Source organism: Rosa rugosa, chromosome 6 (genome assembly GCF_958449725.1).
Source record: "Rosa rugosa chromosome 6, drRosRugo1.1, whole genome shotgun sequence".
In the NCBI taxonomy this organism is placed as follows: Eukaryota; Viridiplantae; Streptophyta; class Magnoliopsida; order Rosales; family Rosaceae; genus Rosa; species Rosa rugosa.
In genome coordinates, this window is record NC_084825.1 from 23596555 (window position 1) to 23615737 (window position 19183).

The 19183-nt window shown below is 42.0% G+C and overlaps 2 protein-coding genes and 1 pseudogene across 2 annotated transcripts; 2 read left to right on the forward strand and 1 right to left on the reverse strand.

The window, feature by feature from the left end:
* Window positions 1-277: 277 nt before the first annotated feature.
* Window positions 278-2088, forward strand: LOC133713361 ((R)-mandelonitrile lyase-like). The gene is made up of 2 exons (XM_062139359.1): window positions 278-1152; window positions 1238-2088. Exons 1-2 carry the CDS (start codon window positions 441-443, stop codon window positions 2086-2088), a joined length of 1563 nt encoding a protein of 520 aa, XP_061995343.1. The 5' UTR covers window positions 278-440.
* An 8332-nt stretch (window positions 2089-10420) lies between these two features.
* LOC133714743 (stress-response A/B barrel domain-containing protein HS1-like) lies at window positions 10421-11468 on the reverse strand (annotated as a pseudogene).
* Window positions 11469-11717: 249 nt separating this feature from the next.
* LOC133714742 (UDP-glycosyltransferase 73C7-like) lies at window positions 11718-13449 on the forward strand. The gene has a single exon (XM_062140997.1). It carries the CDS (start codon window positions 11748-11750, stop codon window positions 13200-13202), a length of 1455 nt encoding a protein of 484 aa, XP_061996981.1. The 5' UTR covers window positions 11718-11747; the 3' UTR covers window positions 13203-13449.
* The last annotated feature ends 5734 nt before the right edge of the window (window positions 13450-19183 follow it).

A 19183-nucleotide genomic window follows, 5' to 3' on the forward strand; every position in this document is an offset into this window, starting at 1 on the left:
TTGACAATGGTGTGAAACAGAAACAGTTATAAATAACGATCAAGTCCCCATTGGCAAAGGTAGGCCCCGCCGCAAGAGTATAAGATGAGAACTGAAAACAGTCAAGAACTGAGAACTGGAAACAGTCAAGAACTGTGCTTATTTAACAATTATATGATACCAGCACTTGAAAATATGCTTATTTAACAATTATATGATACCAGCACTTGAAACTATGGTTATTCAACAATTAATTATACAGCACTTGAAAGTTGAAACTATGCTTATTCAACAATTATATGCTACCAGCACTTGAAACTATGCTTATTCAACAATTATATGCTACCAGCACCGAAGAACAGTCAAGAACCTGAAACTATATATACATCTCCCCATATGTTAACTCACTTTCATTTACCAGCCTTGAAGCTTCTACAATTCTACTGTTGCTCATCACATTCATGGCGATGGGGTTTTCATTGCATCTGTTGCTTCTATTTGTTCACTTGGCTATATGTTCTTCGGAGCAAACATTCCCCTATATGACTTCAAATGTCGAAGAAGTAGCCGGTAGGTCCTTCGACTACATTGTTGTTGGCGGAGGCACTGCAGGCTGCCCCCTAGCTGCAACCTTGTCTGAGAAATTCTCAGTGCTGTTGGTGGAACGAGGTGGCTCGCCTTATGGAGACCCCTTCATCTTAGAGTCAAAGTACTATGGATTCTCATTGCTCCAAACTGATGAATATACATCACCTGCACAAAGCTTTGTCTCGAAAGATGGTGTCAGCAATCTCAGAGGACGGGTGCTAGGAGGATCATCTGCTATTAATGGTGGGTTTTACAGCAGAGCAAGTAAGGATTTTGTCAAAAAGGTCGGGTGGGATAATAAGGGAGTTAGGGATGCTTATGAATGGGTGGAATCTAGATTAAGCATCTCTAAACCTGATTTGACTCCATGGTCGCATGTTGTTGCGACTAGCTTTCTTGAAGCTGGAATTTGCCCCTATAATGGTTTTAGTTTGGAGCATATTCAGGGAACAAAGATTGGTGCTAGTTCGTACGATAATCAGGGAAGAAGACACTTATCAGCTGATCTTCTACCGGCGGGAAATCCAAGCAAGATCACAGTTCTCTTGAATGCAACTGTAAACAAAGTCATCTTTTACAGAACTCGTAAGCATGGTAGATCTTTAAAATAGCATCTAATGAACAATATGTAAGATAAACCCTCTGTCGCTGATGATGTAAATGGTTGCAGGTACCACAGATGAGAAGATAGCTCGAGGTATAAGATTCATCAAGAGCGATGGCAGCTCGAAACAGAATTATGAAGCTTACGTGAACCAGCTGCAGCCAGATAACTCGGGTTCATGGGGTGATGTGATACTAACAGCAGGAGCTTTAGGCAGCCCTCAGATTTTGTTGTTAAGTGGCATTGGTCCTCAAGAACAGCTAAACAACTTTGAAATCCCGCTCGTACTCGACTTAAAGGGAGTTGGAGAAGGAATGCAAGACAATGCTGCTATTGGAATCTTAGCCAACTCCAAGCAGGAATTTCGAACACCACAACCTCCAAAAGTTGTTGGTATAGCAGATGACTTCAAATTCATAATCAATGTACTAATTTTACCTATTAGCTTCAATTCAACAATAATTCCCGTTACTGGCAAAATTGCCTTCCCGGATTCCGTAGGAAAGCTTGAACTCAACAGCACCGACCCCAGAGCAAACCCATCAGTGACATTCAACTACCTATCAAGCGAGAAAGACTTGGCACAATGTGTGAAGTTGACCCAGCTGCTTGAGCTAACCTTAAGGTCCAAATCAATTGCTTCCTTCCTGGGTTCGACTGAACACCGAAACAAGCCGATGCCTACTGTAAACGAGCTCCGGAAACTCTGCAAGACGACTGTCAGAACCTTCTACCACTTCCATGGTGGTTGCACTATGGGGTCAGTGGTCGACAAGAATTATAGGGTTTATGGTGTTAAAGGCTTGAGAGTGATTGATGGATCAACCTTCCTGGAATCACCAGGCACAAACCCAATGGCCACTCTGCTAATGCTTGGAAGATACCAAGGGCTCAAAATTCTTAAAGATAGAAAATAAAGCTGCTTCACAATCCCAGAACCTGATCAGCTTGTATTATCCCATTACAAGCTCAGAAATTAAATAAACACAGCAGCCTATGCATCTGCTAATTAATACTAGCAGTCACACACGCAATGCGTATGCAATTTAAAGGTCTCGACATCACTCAAGTATCAAATGGCAAACAAAATAAAGAAATCCAACCTCTGTTATCAAACATGGGCTGTTATGGTTAGGCAACTAGTAACCAAAAAAAATTAAAAGATGGGCTTGTCGAGATAAATTGCAGCTGCTTCTGTGTAAACTCTTGTGGGTATTACTTGGAACCGAGTAGTTTTATTGCAATATATAAATTCTAGACTGTTCAGATATCATATAAGCTCTACGAATTCCTTGATAACTTCTGCATGTGAAATTTTGTCCATTTGTATATATTGATGAGCGAAGTGTCTGAGTTGAGAATAAGAAGTAAAATTCATTTAACCATGTTACATGTTACAAGCCCATATCAGATGCTACTTAAGTATTGACTGCTGCAATTCTTTAACTTGCACTACAGTTCGTCTTATAGTATTATCAAATTATTGTACACTTTGAATGTGATGACTTATAAGCATAAGATTTCCCTTGCTTCTGACTTATCCTTCCCCAAGTCATGAACAATTATGATCCATACGTTCTTACTCCTGAATACTTTAATTATATGAATTATGAACCACGTACATCGGTACATGGCTTTCATGAAAGAGTTTGAGATTTGATGCTGTGCATACAACAGTTGTTTATATTTCTTCATCAGTGTCCTAAATGCGTCCTGCACTTCTGCCTTTCAGAATGCAGGACATGACAATTTCTTTTATAGGTGATTCTTTGCGCCTGGCAGCAGTTCCGATCTTTAATGTGTATGACAACCAGTGGAGAAGAAACCCCATAAGTACAAAATGTGGGAAAAGAATATGTATGGCCTTGTGTATGACAATATCAAGTGATCATGAAAGACAAATGGCGAAGTATGTGACCATGTACTGACTAAAGTAACTGCTCCACTGCATTAAAATGAATTTAGTATTTTCAAACGCCTTTAAATTCCAACATGACAAATGCACCTTGAAGAAATATATAAGACCTTTAAGTAGTACATGAAATTATACCACTCGATCAGCTCAAGCCAACAACAAAATCACAAAATGGTTTCTTCTTCATCTTCTTTCTCAATAGCTTCCATTGTTCTAATGTCTTTCTTGGTTCTGACTACCACCACTTCCTCTTATGCTTTTACCATAGATAAGTATGTTTGCTCCAATACCAGAGTCCTGAGTCGCTCTTTCTGTTCAACTTTTCTGAGTTCTAATCCTATTGTGATCAAGTCCGTCCTTCACAGCCTTGCCATGAGCACTACAGACTTTACATATTCAAATGCTACACAGACGAGTCAGCAAATAATCAATTGGAAAAAGCAATTAAACAAATAATCCTCAATTGAAGAATGCATACAGCTTATGTTCCTGGCCATACAATAAAGCCATTGCTGCTCTCAAGGAGACCAAAGAGAAGGTTAGGTCTGGTAACTATAATGTAAGCCTTGCAGCGGTTGAGGCTGCTACAATGTTTAATACATGTGAAGACAGATTCAAGGACATATTTGACCCATCACAGTTAACAAGTACTAGTCATGATTTAGCCACTCTCTCGAGTATTATTTGTTGAAGAATAATCGAAAACTAAACAGAGAGAAGGAGAGAGTGTAGATGGAGAGATTGAAGAGTGAATTGGTGAGTTTATTCTTCTCACATTGGAGGGTTTATATAGGGATAAAAAGCATAGAAAATACACTATTATAACCCCCACATTCCATTACACTTATCTCTTTACTATTGTACCTAATACATGATATAGACATTAATAGTATAAAATCAATTACACTATAACACTCCCCCTTGGATATATCATGTTTAATAGTATTGTCTTGGTGATGCGCTTCTAAGTTGCCTCGTTAAAAACCTTGCCAAGTAATAAAATCCTGTGGGAAAAAACAATCATGGTCGAAGGAGAAAAAGAGCACAACGCGCATGAGTGTGGAGTAGCAATACCGTATCTTCGGAGATAAGTGGAGTCTTCTTATCAGCATCATAAGTAGGTAGTATGTCTACGAGAGGGATGCAATATAAGTGGGGCGACCATACTAAAGATGTGCCTCATTAAAACCTTGCCAGGTAAAAACCCAGTGGGAAAAATAACCTTGGACGAAGGACAAAAGAGTACACGATGGTCTGGATATTCCTCCTAATTTCAACTCCCCCTGATAATTACAATTATGGGAGTTCAGATAACTTTCTCAATCCGATGCTCTTCACATGTTTCTCGAAGGTGGATTTTGGTAACGACTTAGTAAATAAGTCTGCTATATTATCCTCTGATCGGATTTGATTTACTTCAATATTTAGAAGTGATTGTTGTTGTTGATTATAAAAGAACTTAGGCGATATATGCTTGGTGTTGTCGCCTTTAATGAAACCTAACTTCATTTGTTCAATACAAGCTGCATTATCCTCATAAATGCATGTAGGTTCATCCGTGGTAGACTTCAAACCACAACTTCCTCGAATATGTCTAATTATAGACCTTAGCCATATGCATTCACGCACAACTTCATGTAGAGCGATAATCTCTGCATGATTTGAAGTATAGCGACTAAGGTCTATTCTGTAGACCTCTAAGATATCGCGGTCTTACCCATGGTGAACACTTAACTAGTTTTTGGGAAGACCTTGTATGGGTTATGAGATACCCAACATCAGCAAAACCTTCCAAAACACTTATGTTGTTTTGGGGTGGGGATAGAAAACGAAGGCCAGCGTTGGCGGCGTTTCTGGTTGTAGGGATAGAATAAGCCCATATCAATCATACATCTCAAGTATCGAAAGATATCTTTTTACACCAATTCAATGGTGTTGCGTTGGAGCAGAGCTATACTTTTAGCTAACAAGTTCATGGTAAAATGAGATGTCCAGTCTTGTGTATTTGAGCTAAGTATAATAATGCGCTTATTATACTTAAAGTAAGGCACTACTGCCTCTAGTACATCTTCGTCATTATCCTTTGTACGAAGAGGATCCTTTTCAGGATTAAGACTATGGACGATCATGGAGGTGCTTGAAGGCTTGACCTTGTCAAAATGCCTAAGCTTTTATTAGCACGATGCTTCAAGTTTCAAACCGAGGCATAATCGTGTTCTCCCAAAAATCCTTCATCTCAAACTCGGATTTCAAGTGTTCAGCGGTTTCCCTTAGCTCTTTAAGGGCTTCTAATGAAGATCATGTCCAACATGAACAGCGATAGAATCCGAAACTAGTTTATGAAAACGCGAGGGCATATCCCTTCCTAATCAAGTAGTCACTTCAGTGAGCGTTTCAAACTTTATTGCAAACGCGCTCCGTGGTCTAGAGCCACGTGACTTGGGTAAATAAAGTTCATCATGTACTTTCATATATATTCTGTATCTAGATCCCCATAGAGATAGGTAGTGACCACATTTATAAGCTGCATGTTCAGTTATTCGGGAACTACCAAACTGACAGGGCAGTGGAGTGCAATGACATCCATTACGAGAGAATATGTCTCATCGTAGTCAATTCCAGGGCGTTTTTGTGAGAAGCCTTGCTCCATAAGGCGAGATTGTCATCTCTTTTTCTCAACACGCTTTCTAACGAAGACCTATTAATCAATAGGTTTTATGTAAGGAGGTGTTGGCATCACTTGGCTCAAAGACCTTCCTCTTCGTTTAGAGAATCCATCTTAACCTGGATCGCATCTTTCCTTTTTAGGCCAAATTTCTCTATGTTGGTATTCATGCTTCAACAGAGTGTGGTTCGATATCATCGTACTCAACAAACTCATGCGCAATAAAATGCGCAACTACATCATCAATTATGATGGAGTTTCTATCCCACGTCTCATGTACACTAGTGTAATTTTCATAGAGCTCTATATTCTCAGGAATAGGTTCTGACGTTTGAGGCGTCCCCCAACGATAACCATAATCCGGAAGATACTCATGAGACGGATGTTGAGTGTGATCCAAGGATTGGTTTGTGCCAAAGTATCCTTCGAATCCACTGGCCTCCCATGCAACTTAGCTCGAGCCATGGCCTGTAATGCCAGAGTGCCACTCTCTATGGCGTTGGCGCCTTGCCTACCTCTGTGTAGGGTGGCGCTACGTCCTCTTGTACGGACGTCCTTCCTTGCAGGCATATTTGCAGCAAATGTGTGTGATCTTGTCACTTTAATAGGGATCGAGATGAGACATAGTGGGGACAGACCACGACAATTCCTGTCGTTCCTGCTGAACATTCATGTTCTTATCTCCCCCTAACGACGGGGAGACTGTCTCATCAAAGTGATATTTTAAGGAGATCGCCTTGCAAGGGCATTAAGTGGCGGACGATTGTTGGAGTCTCAAATCCAACTGAGTTGCTCACTCGTTTTGAAGGACCTATCATAGTGCGCTGTGGCGGCGCAATTGACACATAAATGGCTCACTCGAATATGCGTAAGTACAAAATACTTGTACCCAGCCACTAGCTGTAACGCAGAGATACATTGAGTGGCGGTAGGTCGGAGATGATTTAGCATAGTTGTATGCGATATTGCATTACCCCAAGCGGTTTATAAGGAGATTTGGTGCGCATCACCAATGTCCAAACTATCATCGTAGTTATTTCCGCGAGACCATTTGGGTGTGTATATGGGAATGTGATGTCCAACATCTCCCATTGCAATAACCATCGAAACTCTTCGATGTAAACTCTCTAGCATAGTCAAACCCGATTGACTGAATAGGATGATCCGGGGAGTGAGCCCGTTGTGATATGATATGTGCTAGGAGTATAGCATAAGCAGCTTTTACAGATGGACAATGGCACAACACGTGACTAGCGTGTTTGCGTGTCAACCAACAACATGAGATATTTAAACGTCCGCAAGTTGGTTGAATGGGTCCATATATATCAATTTGGATTCTTTGCAAGAATGGTATTTAGTGTCCTTTGCATAGGATGGTCTCGATCCTACCTTTGCTAGAAAGCAAGCTTCGCAAAATGAAAGATATCCGTGTGTTTTAATATATGGATCATCATATCATGACCTGGATGTTCCAACCGGTCGTGCCAAAGCTTATATGTGTCAGAATCCCATAAGTCATCTCTTTATGACATGGTTTGATTTAATGACTTGAATAGTGGCTGCATGCAACCCACTAGAGCGACACATAAGTTCCTCTAATACTCGTTTATGTCCGGAGTCATTAGAGGTGATGCAAAGGAACTCTTGTCTATTCTCACCATGTGTTTTCACACGAAAACCATTGGCTCTTTATATCTTTCAAATAATAAAGTTTGGATTTTAACACATGTCCATGACATTGAATAATAATAATGCGACACTTTATTAATAGTCAATGATTACATCAAAGTTTTCCAAAGTCTATTCCAAAATCAAACTTTAGACAAATTGTAGTCACTCAATCCGTTTGGTAACTCCAATAAAATATGACCAGGTAAGTAGAGAGATGTTGGTGGAGCGAGGCTCGCTTAAATACCCCGATCTTAATTACTTTCCTAGACATCATATTTCATTGGGTGCGCCACTGAGAAAGAGTTAATACAATTGTCTTTTATTGACTAAGGCACATTTGCCGTTTTTGGAAAATAGAAAAGGCTATTCTAATCAAAGTCTGCGGCATCCTCGTGCTCTTTATTTGCAGCTTGGAAGTCTTCAGTGGTGAGAGTGATATCTTCACCATCTTTATCTTCAGCAAGATTGATTTCTTGCTCTCTCAATTGCCTATTCTCCTTGTAGCTTGCAGCTAGTTGGGTACTTGCATGGCATTGCTTGAACCAGTGCTCAATTGATCCACATCGATGACACATGTCATTGTGGTTAGCTCCCTTTATTTGAGGTGCAGGTTGTGCACGTTGTGGATATGACCTAGGAGGGTTGCTGCTACTACCATATCTCATGGTGCGACCTCCACGGCTGGTGTTGCCATATCCACCTCTCCCACGTGTGGCGTTGCCATCCCGTGTGCCCGCTCTATAGTTGCGGTTTCCTTCCTTATTGGGGCGGTTATATGGACTTGTTCGTCCTCCATATCCCTTGTTATTAGGGTACCGCTCCTTGAGCCCTCTTTTGGGTGCAATATAATTCGCCTCACGAACGCTCTTGGTTCCTATGGGCCTTGAATTATAATTCTTTACGAGGGTGTTGTCGTGCTTTTCAGCTACCGACAAAAACATTTATGAGCTCATTAAACCTCGTAAGTCGTCCAGCATTGAAGTCAGTGCGATATTGCTTTGACAGTATAAGTGCTGCGACAGGGAAGGTGGAGAGAGTCTTCTCAATTAGCTCTTCTTCTGTGAGAGGTTTTCCACAGAACCTCAACATGGCTTTGAGGCGAAGAGCTTTTGAATTGTATTCAGAAACAGACTTGAAGTCGGAGAAGCGTATATCATTCCACTGAATCTTCAAGTCAGGGAGGAGGGTATCTTGGATATTGCCAAAGCGCTCTTCTAGCGCTACCCATAGCTCTCTTGCATTCTTGATCGACATATACTCCAACCTGAGTGCTTTGTCCATATGACGTCGCATCAAGGTAATTGCTTGAGCATGCTTTATGGGTGTTCGATAGAACACAAGGCCCTGGTGAGGCGCCTGGATTATGGGCAATATCTCCCTCGAAGTGAGATAGTTCTCAACATCGGTTACCCAGCTATAGTAACCTGAGCCTGTTGAGTCAAGCATAGGAAAATCGAGTCTAGGTTCATTCGACATCCTGAGAATAAGAAAAGAAGATATATTAGTTTCGGAGCTAAACTTCCACGAAAACTAAAATAATAAGATTTCCGAGCTATGCTACCAAGAAATCAACTTCCAAGAATATTTAGATTAGATCGAAACAATGATGTTTATATGGTCATAAATCGATGCTTACGGACGCTCTTAGTCCGAAGTCTTATGAACACTCTTAGTTCATTGATTACGAACGCTCTTAGTTCGTATAGCGTGAATCCCCACGATTCAATGCTTACAGACGCTCTTAGTCCGAAGTCTTATGAACACTCTTAGTTCATTAATTACGAACGCTCTTAGTTCGTATAGCGTGAATCCCCACGATTCCGCTTTCTGATTGTAAGTTCCGAAAAGTGTCAGGAAAGTCGCCGGAAAAGTGTCCGAAAAGTTGCCGGAAGTTGTCGGAAAAGTCGCCGGAAAGTTGTCGGAAAAGTCACCGGAAAAGTGTCCGAAAATTTGCCGGAAAAGTTGTCGGAAAGTTGTCGGAAAAGTCGCAAGAAAGTTGTCGAAAAAGTCGCCGGAAAAGTGCTCGGCAGCTACTCGGCAGATGCTGCGCAGCTTCTCGGCAGCTGCTGTGCAGTGTCTCGGCTGCTGCTGCGCAGTGTCTCGGCAGCTGCTGCGCAGCGTCTCGGCAGGTCCGCTCGGCAGGTGTCGGCAGGTCCTGCGCAGCTGCTCGGCAGGTCTCGGCAGCGGTCCGATTTTTCTGGCCGCCGGTTCAGGCAGTTTCCGGCCGGTTCTGGTGGTTCTGAGACCGGTTCGGGACTCCTTGGATCAAGGGATTTGATATGTGGTAGGGTTTGGGGGTTTGTTGTAGGTTTGGAAAAATGACTTTGTTGGATTTGAACTTGCTCTACTCTTTGTCGATTTTTGACTCTAATTCTAGAGCAACATCGTGCTGATAACGTGTTGAAGAATAATCAAAAACTAAACAGAGAGAAGGAGAGAGTGTAGATGGAGAGATTGAAGAGTGAATTGGTGAGTTTATTCTTCTCACATTGGAGGGTTTATATAGGGATAAAAAGCATAGAAAATACACTATTATAACCCCCACATTCCATTACACTTATCTCTTTACTATTGTACCTAATACATGATATAGACATTAATAGTATAAAATCAATTACACTATTACATTATTTTAGTTCTTTCTGAGATTTTGGTGAAATCATAATGAAAATTTTGCTATATTTCGTTATCGTTATCAGACGGTTTTACAATTGGCATCGCATTAGGTTTAGGATATATATGATCTTTGATATGTAGGGCTGCACCGTCATGATCTTAAATCTTAATATGAGCCTCTTTGAAGTTTTACTATGTGAAATGGAATAGGCAAATGTCTTTGCAGTTAATTTGGACTGAATAAAATCAATGAGCATTTTGATGAATACAAGAGTGCAAACTGCACAAAATACTGTAAATTCAATTGGACCAATGTTATGGTAAGAGGGATAACAAATATCAAACAAACTCAATAGCATCAAAATAATCAATAAGAAAGAAATTGAAACACAACCAATGATATCAGCCCATCTATTTTATTATTGCAATTTGCATAAAGCTTTTCGAACACACTCAAATGTAAGTGTTCACAGAAAACAAGTTCAATTACATTAAGAGCGCGCAACAGCAGGATGAAAGGCACCCTTTGTTCTTCGGATTCAGACACGAACTGTAGTGGGTTTGTAATCAAACACAAGGACTTTCTCCACATGGGGACGGAACAAGTTTGCAAAATCAACATGGGCAGGATGAGCTAGATACTCCGCAACAGCCTCAGTACTCTTAAAGCTGGACTCAAAGATATGAGTGAAACCTTGATGCAGGTTTTCAATGCTCACGTCCTTTCCCCTGATCCCAAACCATTCATAAAATGATATAAGCACATATGCAGACCACATATGCAGACCACATATGCTCATACTTGAGACTCGCTAATCAACAGAAACTTGTCTAATCCTGGCAAAACTTGGAGAGTGCATTTAGTTGTGCAACAGTTTCAAGTGCTGGACTTCTCACGCCAAGTAATATAGTCAGTCATGTCTAAAATTCCATGAAAAGCTAGATAACTTGATCAGTGTGAATGATTGAGCTTTCGCTTAGATGAACTAGTTGATCAAAATGTCGTAATCCACCTACACAAACTGGAAATTTGGGATATAATCATATAATCCCCATAATTTTATTTCAAACATGAAAATAGTGAAACTGACGATACCGACAAGGTCATCAAGATTCAAGCCTAGCATTTTAGGTTTCTTGCAAAACTCAGCCCCATTTAACTACAAATTTAGCTAAAGTTTGATGCTTGAATCCTAATAAGCACCAAATTACCAAAAGCAAGCTAAAAACAGAATCAACTACATCACAAGCTGACTGTACAGGAAAATAGTATAGTGGGTAGTACCAGTGGAAGGACTCCATGGGATCAATGAGATTGACGAGGTTGGCAAAGCCTTTGATGAGTTGCTCAATCTCCGACTCAGTCACTCCTTCTTGAACTTAGCTAACAATACATGCTTCACCACTCCCTTCGCTTCCTCCATCTCTCTCTATCTCTCTCTCACTTTTTCTCTTCTCTTCACTCTTCTGGGTCCATCTTCTATTTCTTAGCTCATAACTAAAAATAGTAATCCCTACCTGACGGTCCAACGGTTAAATATCTATATAAACCATAGAGTCAAACGTCCCCTCTTCTTGAAGTTGACAGCTTTGAAGCTCAGTTGGAGACACTGAGCTATCAGAAACCCTGTCACCTTATCTTTCTCTATCCTATAAACCCCCAAAGCCCTTTTTCCCAAGAAACAATAGATCAGCGATCACAGCTAACCATGGCCGGAGTCAGAGAGATATTCGTAGTCTCAGCAGCGGGGCAAGGCCACCTGCAACCATGCATGGAGCTCTGCAACCACCTCCTCTCCCGCCACTACCACACCACCATCGTCATTCCATCCACTCTCTCCTCCGCCATCCCTTCCTCATTTTCCCAAAACCCACTCGCCCAGATCCTCCAGCTCACCGCCTCTTCCGGCCCACCCCGACCCGGACCCGACCCGCTTCGCAACCAAGCCGCCCAGGACCTCGACCGCCACCTCGCCAACCGCCCAGCCACCGCCCCCCGGCCTCTCTGCGCCGTGATCGACTTCCAGATGGGCTGGTCCAAGGAGGTCTTCTGGAAATTCGACGTCCCCGTCGTCGGATTCTTCACCTTCGGCGCGTGCGCCGCCGCCATGGAGTGGGGCTCGTGGAAGGTCCAAGCCGGAGACATCCGCCCCGACGAGATCCGCCCAATTCCCGGCCTACCCGAAGAAATGGCTCTCACTATTTCCGATCTCAAGCGCAAGGCCGGCGGTCCCGGCGGCCCACCACCTGGCGGTCCGAACGGTCCACCTGGAGGTCCGGGCGGTCCGGGTGGCCCACCAGGCGGAGGAGGAAAAGGAGGAGGAGGTCCGCCGAAACCGGGGAACCGGCCGCCGTGGGTCCCGGAGGTGGAAGGCTCGGTAGCGTTGATGTTCAACACTTGTGACTACCTGGAGCGTCCGTTCATCAACTACATGACCGAGCAGATGGGGATTCCGACGTGGGGGGTGGGCCCGCTCTTACCGGAATCATATTGGCAGTCGCCGTCGGATTCTTCAATCCACCACCATCAGATCAGAGCTAAGCAGCGGCAATCGAACTACACCGAAGACGACGTCGTTAAGTGGCTTGACGGAAAGCCTCCCGGGTCGGTGTTGTACGTGGCGTTCGGAAGTGAAGTGGGTCCGACTGCGGAAGAGTATCCGGAGCTGGCTGGCGCATTGGAGGAGTCGACCGGGCCGTTCATCTGGGTCATCCAACCCGGGTCGGGTGGGTCCGACCCAGGCTATGGGTTGGAGAGCAAAGTGGGGGAGAGGGGTTTGATAATACGGGGATGGGCACCACAGCTGTTGATACTGAGCCACCCATCAACGGGTGGGTTCTTGTCACATTGTGGGTGGAACTCAACGGCGGAAGCGTTGGGCCGGGGAGTGCCGTTTTTGGGCTGGCCGGTTAGAGGTGATCAGTACTTCAATGCAAAATTGGTGGTGAACCATTTGAAGGTTGGGTACAGAGTTGCTGAGGACTTGTCGAAGATGGTTAGGAAGGAGGATGTTGTGAGAGGGATAGAGAAGCTGATGGGGGATGAGGAGATGAAGAAGAGGGCGGTGGCGATAGGGCGGAAGTTTGAGAATGGGTTTCCGGCCAGCTCCGAGGCGGCATTGGATGCTTTTGGTGATTTTATTACTAGCCGAAAAGCAACTTAAGTTATATACATATACACATAATTTGATGCTCTGTCAGACTTTGGATGACTGACACAGGAAGGTTTGATTTAAGAGATCATGTATAGTTTGTGAGACCCTTGTGCTTATTGCTTCTCTTGGCAAAAAGCATTTGAGGGCTCAAATATGTTGGGTGTATTAGCTTTGTAATATTTGGTACTAGAGTGATTGTACTGAAGATTTTTTTTTTTTTTGCTGTTTTGAATACACTACGGCGTGCTTTATCTGATTGAGTTTTCCAGTTGAAATTATCTGGTTCTTAACATTTGATCCATGCTGTTGCTTTTAATTCTTAAAGTTACTACAGGTGTTTCCAGATTTTGAAGGATATTCATAGTTGGCCTGTTCAATGGTTCATGAGCTGGTAAGTGATCAAGCATTGCCTTTTCCTTATGCATGCCTATTTTCAAAAGCCAACTTTACTGCACCATGCTCTTTTGAAAGCTAATGCTGCCATCTTTAGTTTTGATCTGTATTTGGGCATCATATAGTAATAGGCTTCCCTCTCTGCTAATGCAATCCTTCCACTGCTGTGGGTGTATATGTTTCTTCTTCTTTTTGTTTATTTGATCGGAAACAGAATGATATAACAAAACTTCAGCTGTGTCCTGTTGTCTGTAAGACTATGCTAAGTTCACTAAAAACATAGTTATATAGAGCATAGAAAAATAATCTGACCCACAAATTTGGCTGATTCCTGAAGCCTGATATAGGATTGTCTAGAGTCACATTATTAATCCACTTCTGACCTAAGGCAATTCATTGGCTAGTTTTCAGTTTGTAATTTTTGTGAATAGGTCAGCAAAAACTTGAGAGGAACGTTTGGTGTAGAACTGACTCTCTTATCAGTGGTAATAGCTTTTGCTAGCTTTCTTCCTCTTTGAGTGCTTGTTATCTATAATCGTAATTTTGGTGTATTGTAAAATGTTCTGGCTTTTCTGGGTTCTTAAAATGAATTGCTATCGACATTGCTTCTACATGGGTAAGTACATGATGGTATGACCTCGTTTGTTGAATTAATATTGTGGTTCAAAATTTCTTTCTGGTTGAGTAGAGTTTTATGGAAGGGGGCAGAAAAAAGAGTGAATGATTCATATTTCCTACAGTTATGATTCGTTTTCTTACTGTTTTGTGGGGCTTTTTATTAGCATGTCCTTCTGTCTATTGTAAATTAGAAGGAAAAGGAACTTTGAAGAACTTTTCTGTATATGCTTCACTGAACATCTACAAGAAGAAATCAAGAAATTGTTAAGAAAGAGAAAGAATACATAAAGAGGCATTACGTTTCAATTGCAGGTTCTTTGCAAGAAATTTCAAATAAGCTTCTGAATCTAGGGAAACCCAAGGATGTGACTGTTTGAGGGCGTGCAGTAGCGTTTAAGCGGATGGACATGCAATATGTGGAGTACTCCCTGGTGAAAGCAAGACGTGTAGCGGTGTAGGCTCCCATTGAACTAGGATCTACAGAAGGAAAGCATTTACCATTCCCATGGTTCTGCTTCCATTTTTCAAGCATAAGACTCCTATTAAACTGCCTGAGCATGCACATCAGCAAAGTGCGGTTGTAGAGGGTTCTAGCTAAAAAGAATGTCTTAGATGATCCCATTTATGGCCATAAGCTCCTGCGTTGGGCAAATCAGATATTTTCATTTGGATCAATGGAGTCCTCTTGAGTTTCATATATGATATTTTCATTTGGATCAATGGAGTCCTCTCTCGGGTCGGATCGTTTGACAAGGAATCTTTACGAGCCTGCAAACTGCGTAAGGTAATCCTTGTCAAAAATATCAAGATGACATTACATGCAATTTATAAATTTAAAGTTTCTAAGTTTCCCTCTTTGCATTCGATCTAATGGAGAATTCAAAGTAATGGATTTTCATGTAATTCAAACGGACGTTATAGGCCAACAAGAAAGCAAACAATGTAGTTACATTTAATTAGAAAGCTTTCAAGTAATTCTTGCCAACTTAAAAAGAAACGTACCCAAGTAATTTTATTCAAGATTGAGGAAATTTTTGATCCATTGAAACAGAAACAGACTCAGAAAATAAACAAAATTCTGTTTCAGCTTGGGTTAGAGCTAGATTGGAAGCATATCTGGTTAGAGGTTTATTCATCTCTTATTCGTAGTTTCCTTCGTTATCCTCATTTGGTGCCTTGGTGTCTTTGAGTTGCATGGGGTAATTGTTTGCATCAAATGGCTCAAATGGAATTTCGTTCCTCACATATTTTCAGATAAGGTAATCAAGTTGCAGATGCTCTTGCTAATTTTGTCTGTTTTTCTAATGGTCTAGTTTGGTGGGACTTTGCACCACCTTTTATTATAAATCAATTGAAGATTGAGATTTATGTTTAAGTAAAAGGGAATTTGAGAGAGATTGATGAGAGAATTGTATTTCATTATTGAGAATAAGAGCCCTATATATAGGGATTACAAAGTACATGTTCTAATGTTACAAGGAAAACTAATCCGAGTAGGACTAGGAATTCTAGAACCTTCTCTCCTATTACAACCATGAAACTAATCCTAGTTTGAATAGGCACACAAAACTGATTTTCCTTCAACACTCCTCCTTGTGCCGCTCAAATTTGGTGGTGACGCTTCGTCCGTTGCCTCGTTAAAAACCTTGCTCGAGTGAAAAACCCTGTGGGATAAAAACAAGCTCGAGGAGGAGAAAAGAGTACAACACGTCCTTCACTTCTTCGAGATCGAACATGTAGACATCATAACTCCCCCTGATGTCGATATCTCCCCCTGATTGCTACAATCATGGGAATTCCGATAACTTTCTCAATCCGATGCTCTTCACATGTTTCTCGAAGGTGGATTTAGGTAACGACTTAGTGAATAAGTCCGCTACATTATCTTCTGATCAGATTTGATTCACTTCAATCTTTAGAAGTGATTGTTGTTGCTGGTTATAAAAGAACTTAGGCGATATATGCTTGGTGTTGTCGCCCTTGATGAAACCTAACTTCATTTGCTCAATACAAGCTGCATTATCCTCATAAATGCATGTAGGTTCATCCGTGGTAGACTTCAAACCACAACTTCCTTGAATATGTCTAATTACAAACCTTAACCATATACATTCACGTACAGCTTCATGTAGAGCAATAATCTCTGCATGATTTGAGGAAGTAGCAACAAGGGTCTGTTTTGTAGACCTCCAAGATATCGCAGTGTTTCCCATGGTAAAGACATAACCCGTTTGGGAGCGACCTTTGTGAGGGTCAGAGAGGTACCCTGCATCAGCAAAACCCATCAAAACATCATTGTCATTTTGATGGAGTGGAGGAGGGTGAGGCCGACCACCCTTGGTGGTGGCGGTGGCAACGTTGCCGGCCATGGCATTTTGGACGATCGCTCTTGAGCCAATTTGGTCCGATCTCATCCTTCCGTCATTCCTTTTCTCTTTATAGGGATAGAATAGGCCCATATCAATCGTACCTCTTAGGTATCGAAAGATTGTCTTTACACCAATCCAATGGCAGCGTGTTGGCGCAGAGCTATGTCGAACTAACAAGTTCACTGCGAAGGAGATGTCCGGTCTTGTGCATTGAGCTAAGTACAATAATGCGCCTATTGCACTTAAATAGGGCACTTCAGCCTCTAATGATTCTTCGTCCTCATCCTTTGGACGAAACTGATCTTTTCCGGGCTCAAGACTACGGCTGATCATGGGAGTACTCATAGGCATTGCTTTATCTTCATTAAAGCGCCTTAGATTTTTCTGAGTATATACAGACTGATGGATCAAGATCTCATCACTACGGTGCGCGAGTTCTAAACCGAGATAAAACCGTGTTTTCCCAAGATCTTTCATCTCAAATTCGGATTTCAAATATTTAGCAGTTTCCTTTAACTCATCTAGAGTTCCAATTAGGTTCATGTCATCGACATAAACTGCTACGATTGCAAATCCGGAACTTGTTCTTTTAATAAACACGCATGGGCATATTTCATTATTAATATATCCTTTCCCAATCAAGTAGTCACTTAGACGGTTATACCACATCCGTCCGGATTGTTTTAATCCATATAGTGAGCGTTTTAATCTTATTGAAAACGCGCTCCGTGGTTTAGAGCCACTTAACTTGGGTAATTGAAGTCCATCTGGGACCTTCATATATATCTCTGAATCTAGATCCCCATAGAGATAAGCTGTAACCACATCCATAAACTGCATGTCAAGTTTTTCGGAAACTACCAAACTGACAAGGTAGCGGAACGTTATAACGTCCATTACGGGAGAATACGTCTCCTTGTAGTCGATTCCAGGGCGTTGTGAGAAACCTTGCGCCACGAGGCCGGCTTTATATCTAACCACCTCATTTTTCTCATTACGCTTTCTAACAAAGACCCATTTATGGCCAACAGGTTTTACATCTGGGGGTGTCTGCGTTATAGGCCCAAATACCTGTCTCTTTGCTAGTGAATCCAATTCAGCCTGGATTGCATCTTTCCATTTAGGCCAATCCGCTCTTCGTTGCCATTCTTCGACAGAGCGAGGTTCGATATCATCATATTCTATAATTCCTTTTGCAACATGATATCCAAATGCATCATCAATTTCCATAGAATTTCTATCCATCATCTCATGTACACTAGTGTAGCTCATGGAGATCTCTCTATTCTCTGGAATTGGTTCTGACATTGGAGCGTCACCCAATGATGTCTCTTGGACATAACCATAATCTGGAATATCCTCATGAGATGGATTATTTACATCGATGATTAATAGATTATTTTGTGCCAAACTCGCTTTCTTTCTTGGGCGAGAATCCATCGAACCTATAGGCCTCCCGCGCTTCCTGGTAGGAGCTGTGGGCCTAGCCACAACGTCACCATCACTATGAGAGGGGACGTTGGCGCCATGCTCAGGTGCCCTTGAGATGGCGTCATGTCCTCTAATTTTAGGGACATCAATCCTTGCAGGTATGTGTGATCTCAAAACTTTAGCGATATCAGAAAACGCATCAGGCATCGATTCTGCTACGTTCTGAAGATCGAGAATTCTCCGCACTTCAATTTCGGATTATGCAGTTCCGGGATCAAGATGAGACAGAGTGGGGACAGACCACGACAATTCCTGTCGTTCCTGTTGAACATTTATGTTCTTATCTCCCCCTAACGACGGGAAGACTGTCTCATCAAAGTGACAATCTTCAAATCTAGTGGTAAAGAGATCGCCTGTCAAGGGTTCTAAGTAGCGGACAATCGTTGGAGAATCATATCCAACATAAATGCCTAATCGTCGTTGAGGACCCATCTTGGTGCGCTGTGGCGGCGCAATTGGCACATAAACTGCACACCCAAATATACGTAAGTGTGAGACATCAGGCTCATACCCAGTCACCATCTGGGACGCAGAAAAGGGTTGAGTGGCAGTAGGTCTTAGATGAATAAGCACAGCTGCATGCAATATTGCATAGCCCCAAGCAGAAATAGGGAGATTGGTGCGCATTACCAATGCTCTAGCAACCATTTGTAGTCGTTTAATGGCGGCTTCTGCGAGACCATTTTAGGTGTGAACATGAGGAACCAGATGTTTAACTTCAATCCCAATGGACATGCAATAATCATCAAAAGTTTTTGATGTAAACTCCCCAGCATTGTCTAATCTTATAGACTTAATAGGATGATCAGGGTGGTGAGCCCTTAACTTAATAATTTGGGCTAGGAGTTTAGCAAATGCAGCGTTCCTTGTGGACAATAGCATGACATGTGACCAGCGTGTCGATGCATCAACCAACACCATAAAATATCTAAATGGTCCGCATGGTTGTTGAATAGGTCCACAAATATCACCTTGGATTCTTTGCAAAAATGGTATATTTTCTTTAGTGTCCTTTGCATAGGATCCTAATTTTGCTAAAGAGTAGGCTTTGCAGAACGAATGATGGGCTTGAGAAACAACCAATGAGGATTTTGGTTGAGCCATGAAGTCACAATTGAC

What these genes read in the sequence shown, in the direction of transcription:
- LOC133713361 (XM_062139359.1), top strand. Translation starts at nt 441, where the DNA reads ATGGCGATGGGGTTTTCATTGCATCTGTTGCTTCTATTTGTTCACTTG. An exon ending in AGTCATCTTTTACAGAACTC is followed by an intron (nt 1,153 to 1,237) that starts GTAAGCATGGTA and finishes AAATGGTTGCAG; the next exon opens with GTACCACAGATGAGAAGATA.
- LOC133714742 (XM_062140997.1), top strand. Translation starts at nt 11,748, where the DNA reads ATGGCCGGAGTCAGAGAGATATTCGTAGTCTCAGCAGCGGGGCAAGGC.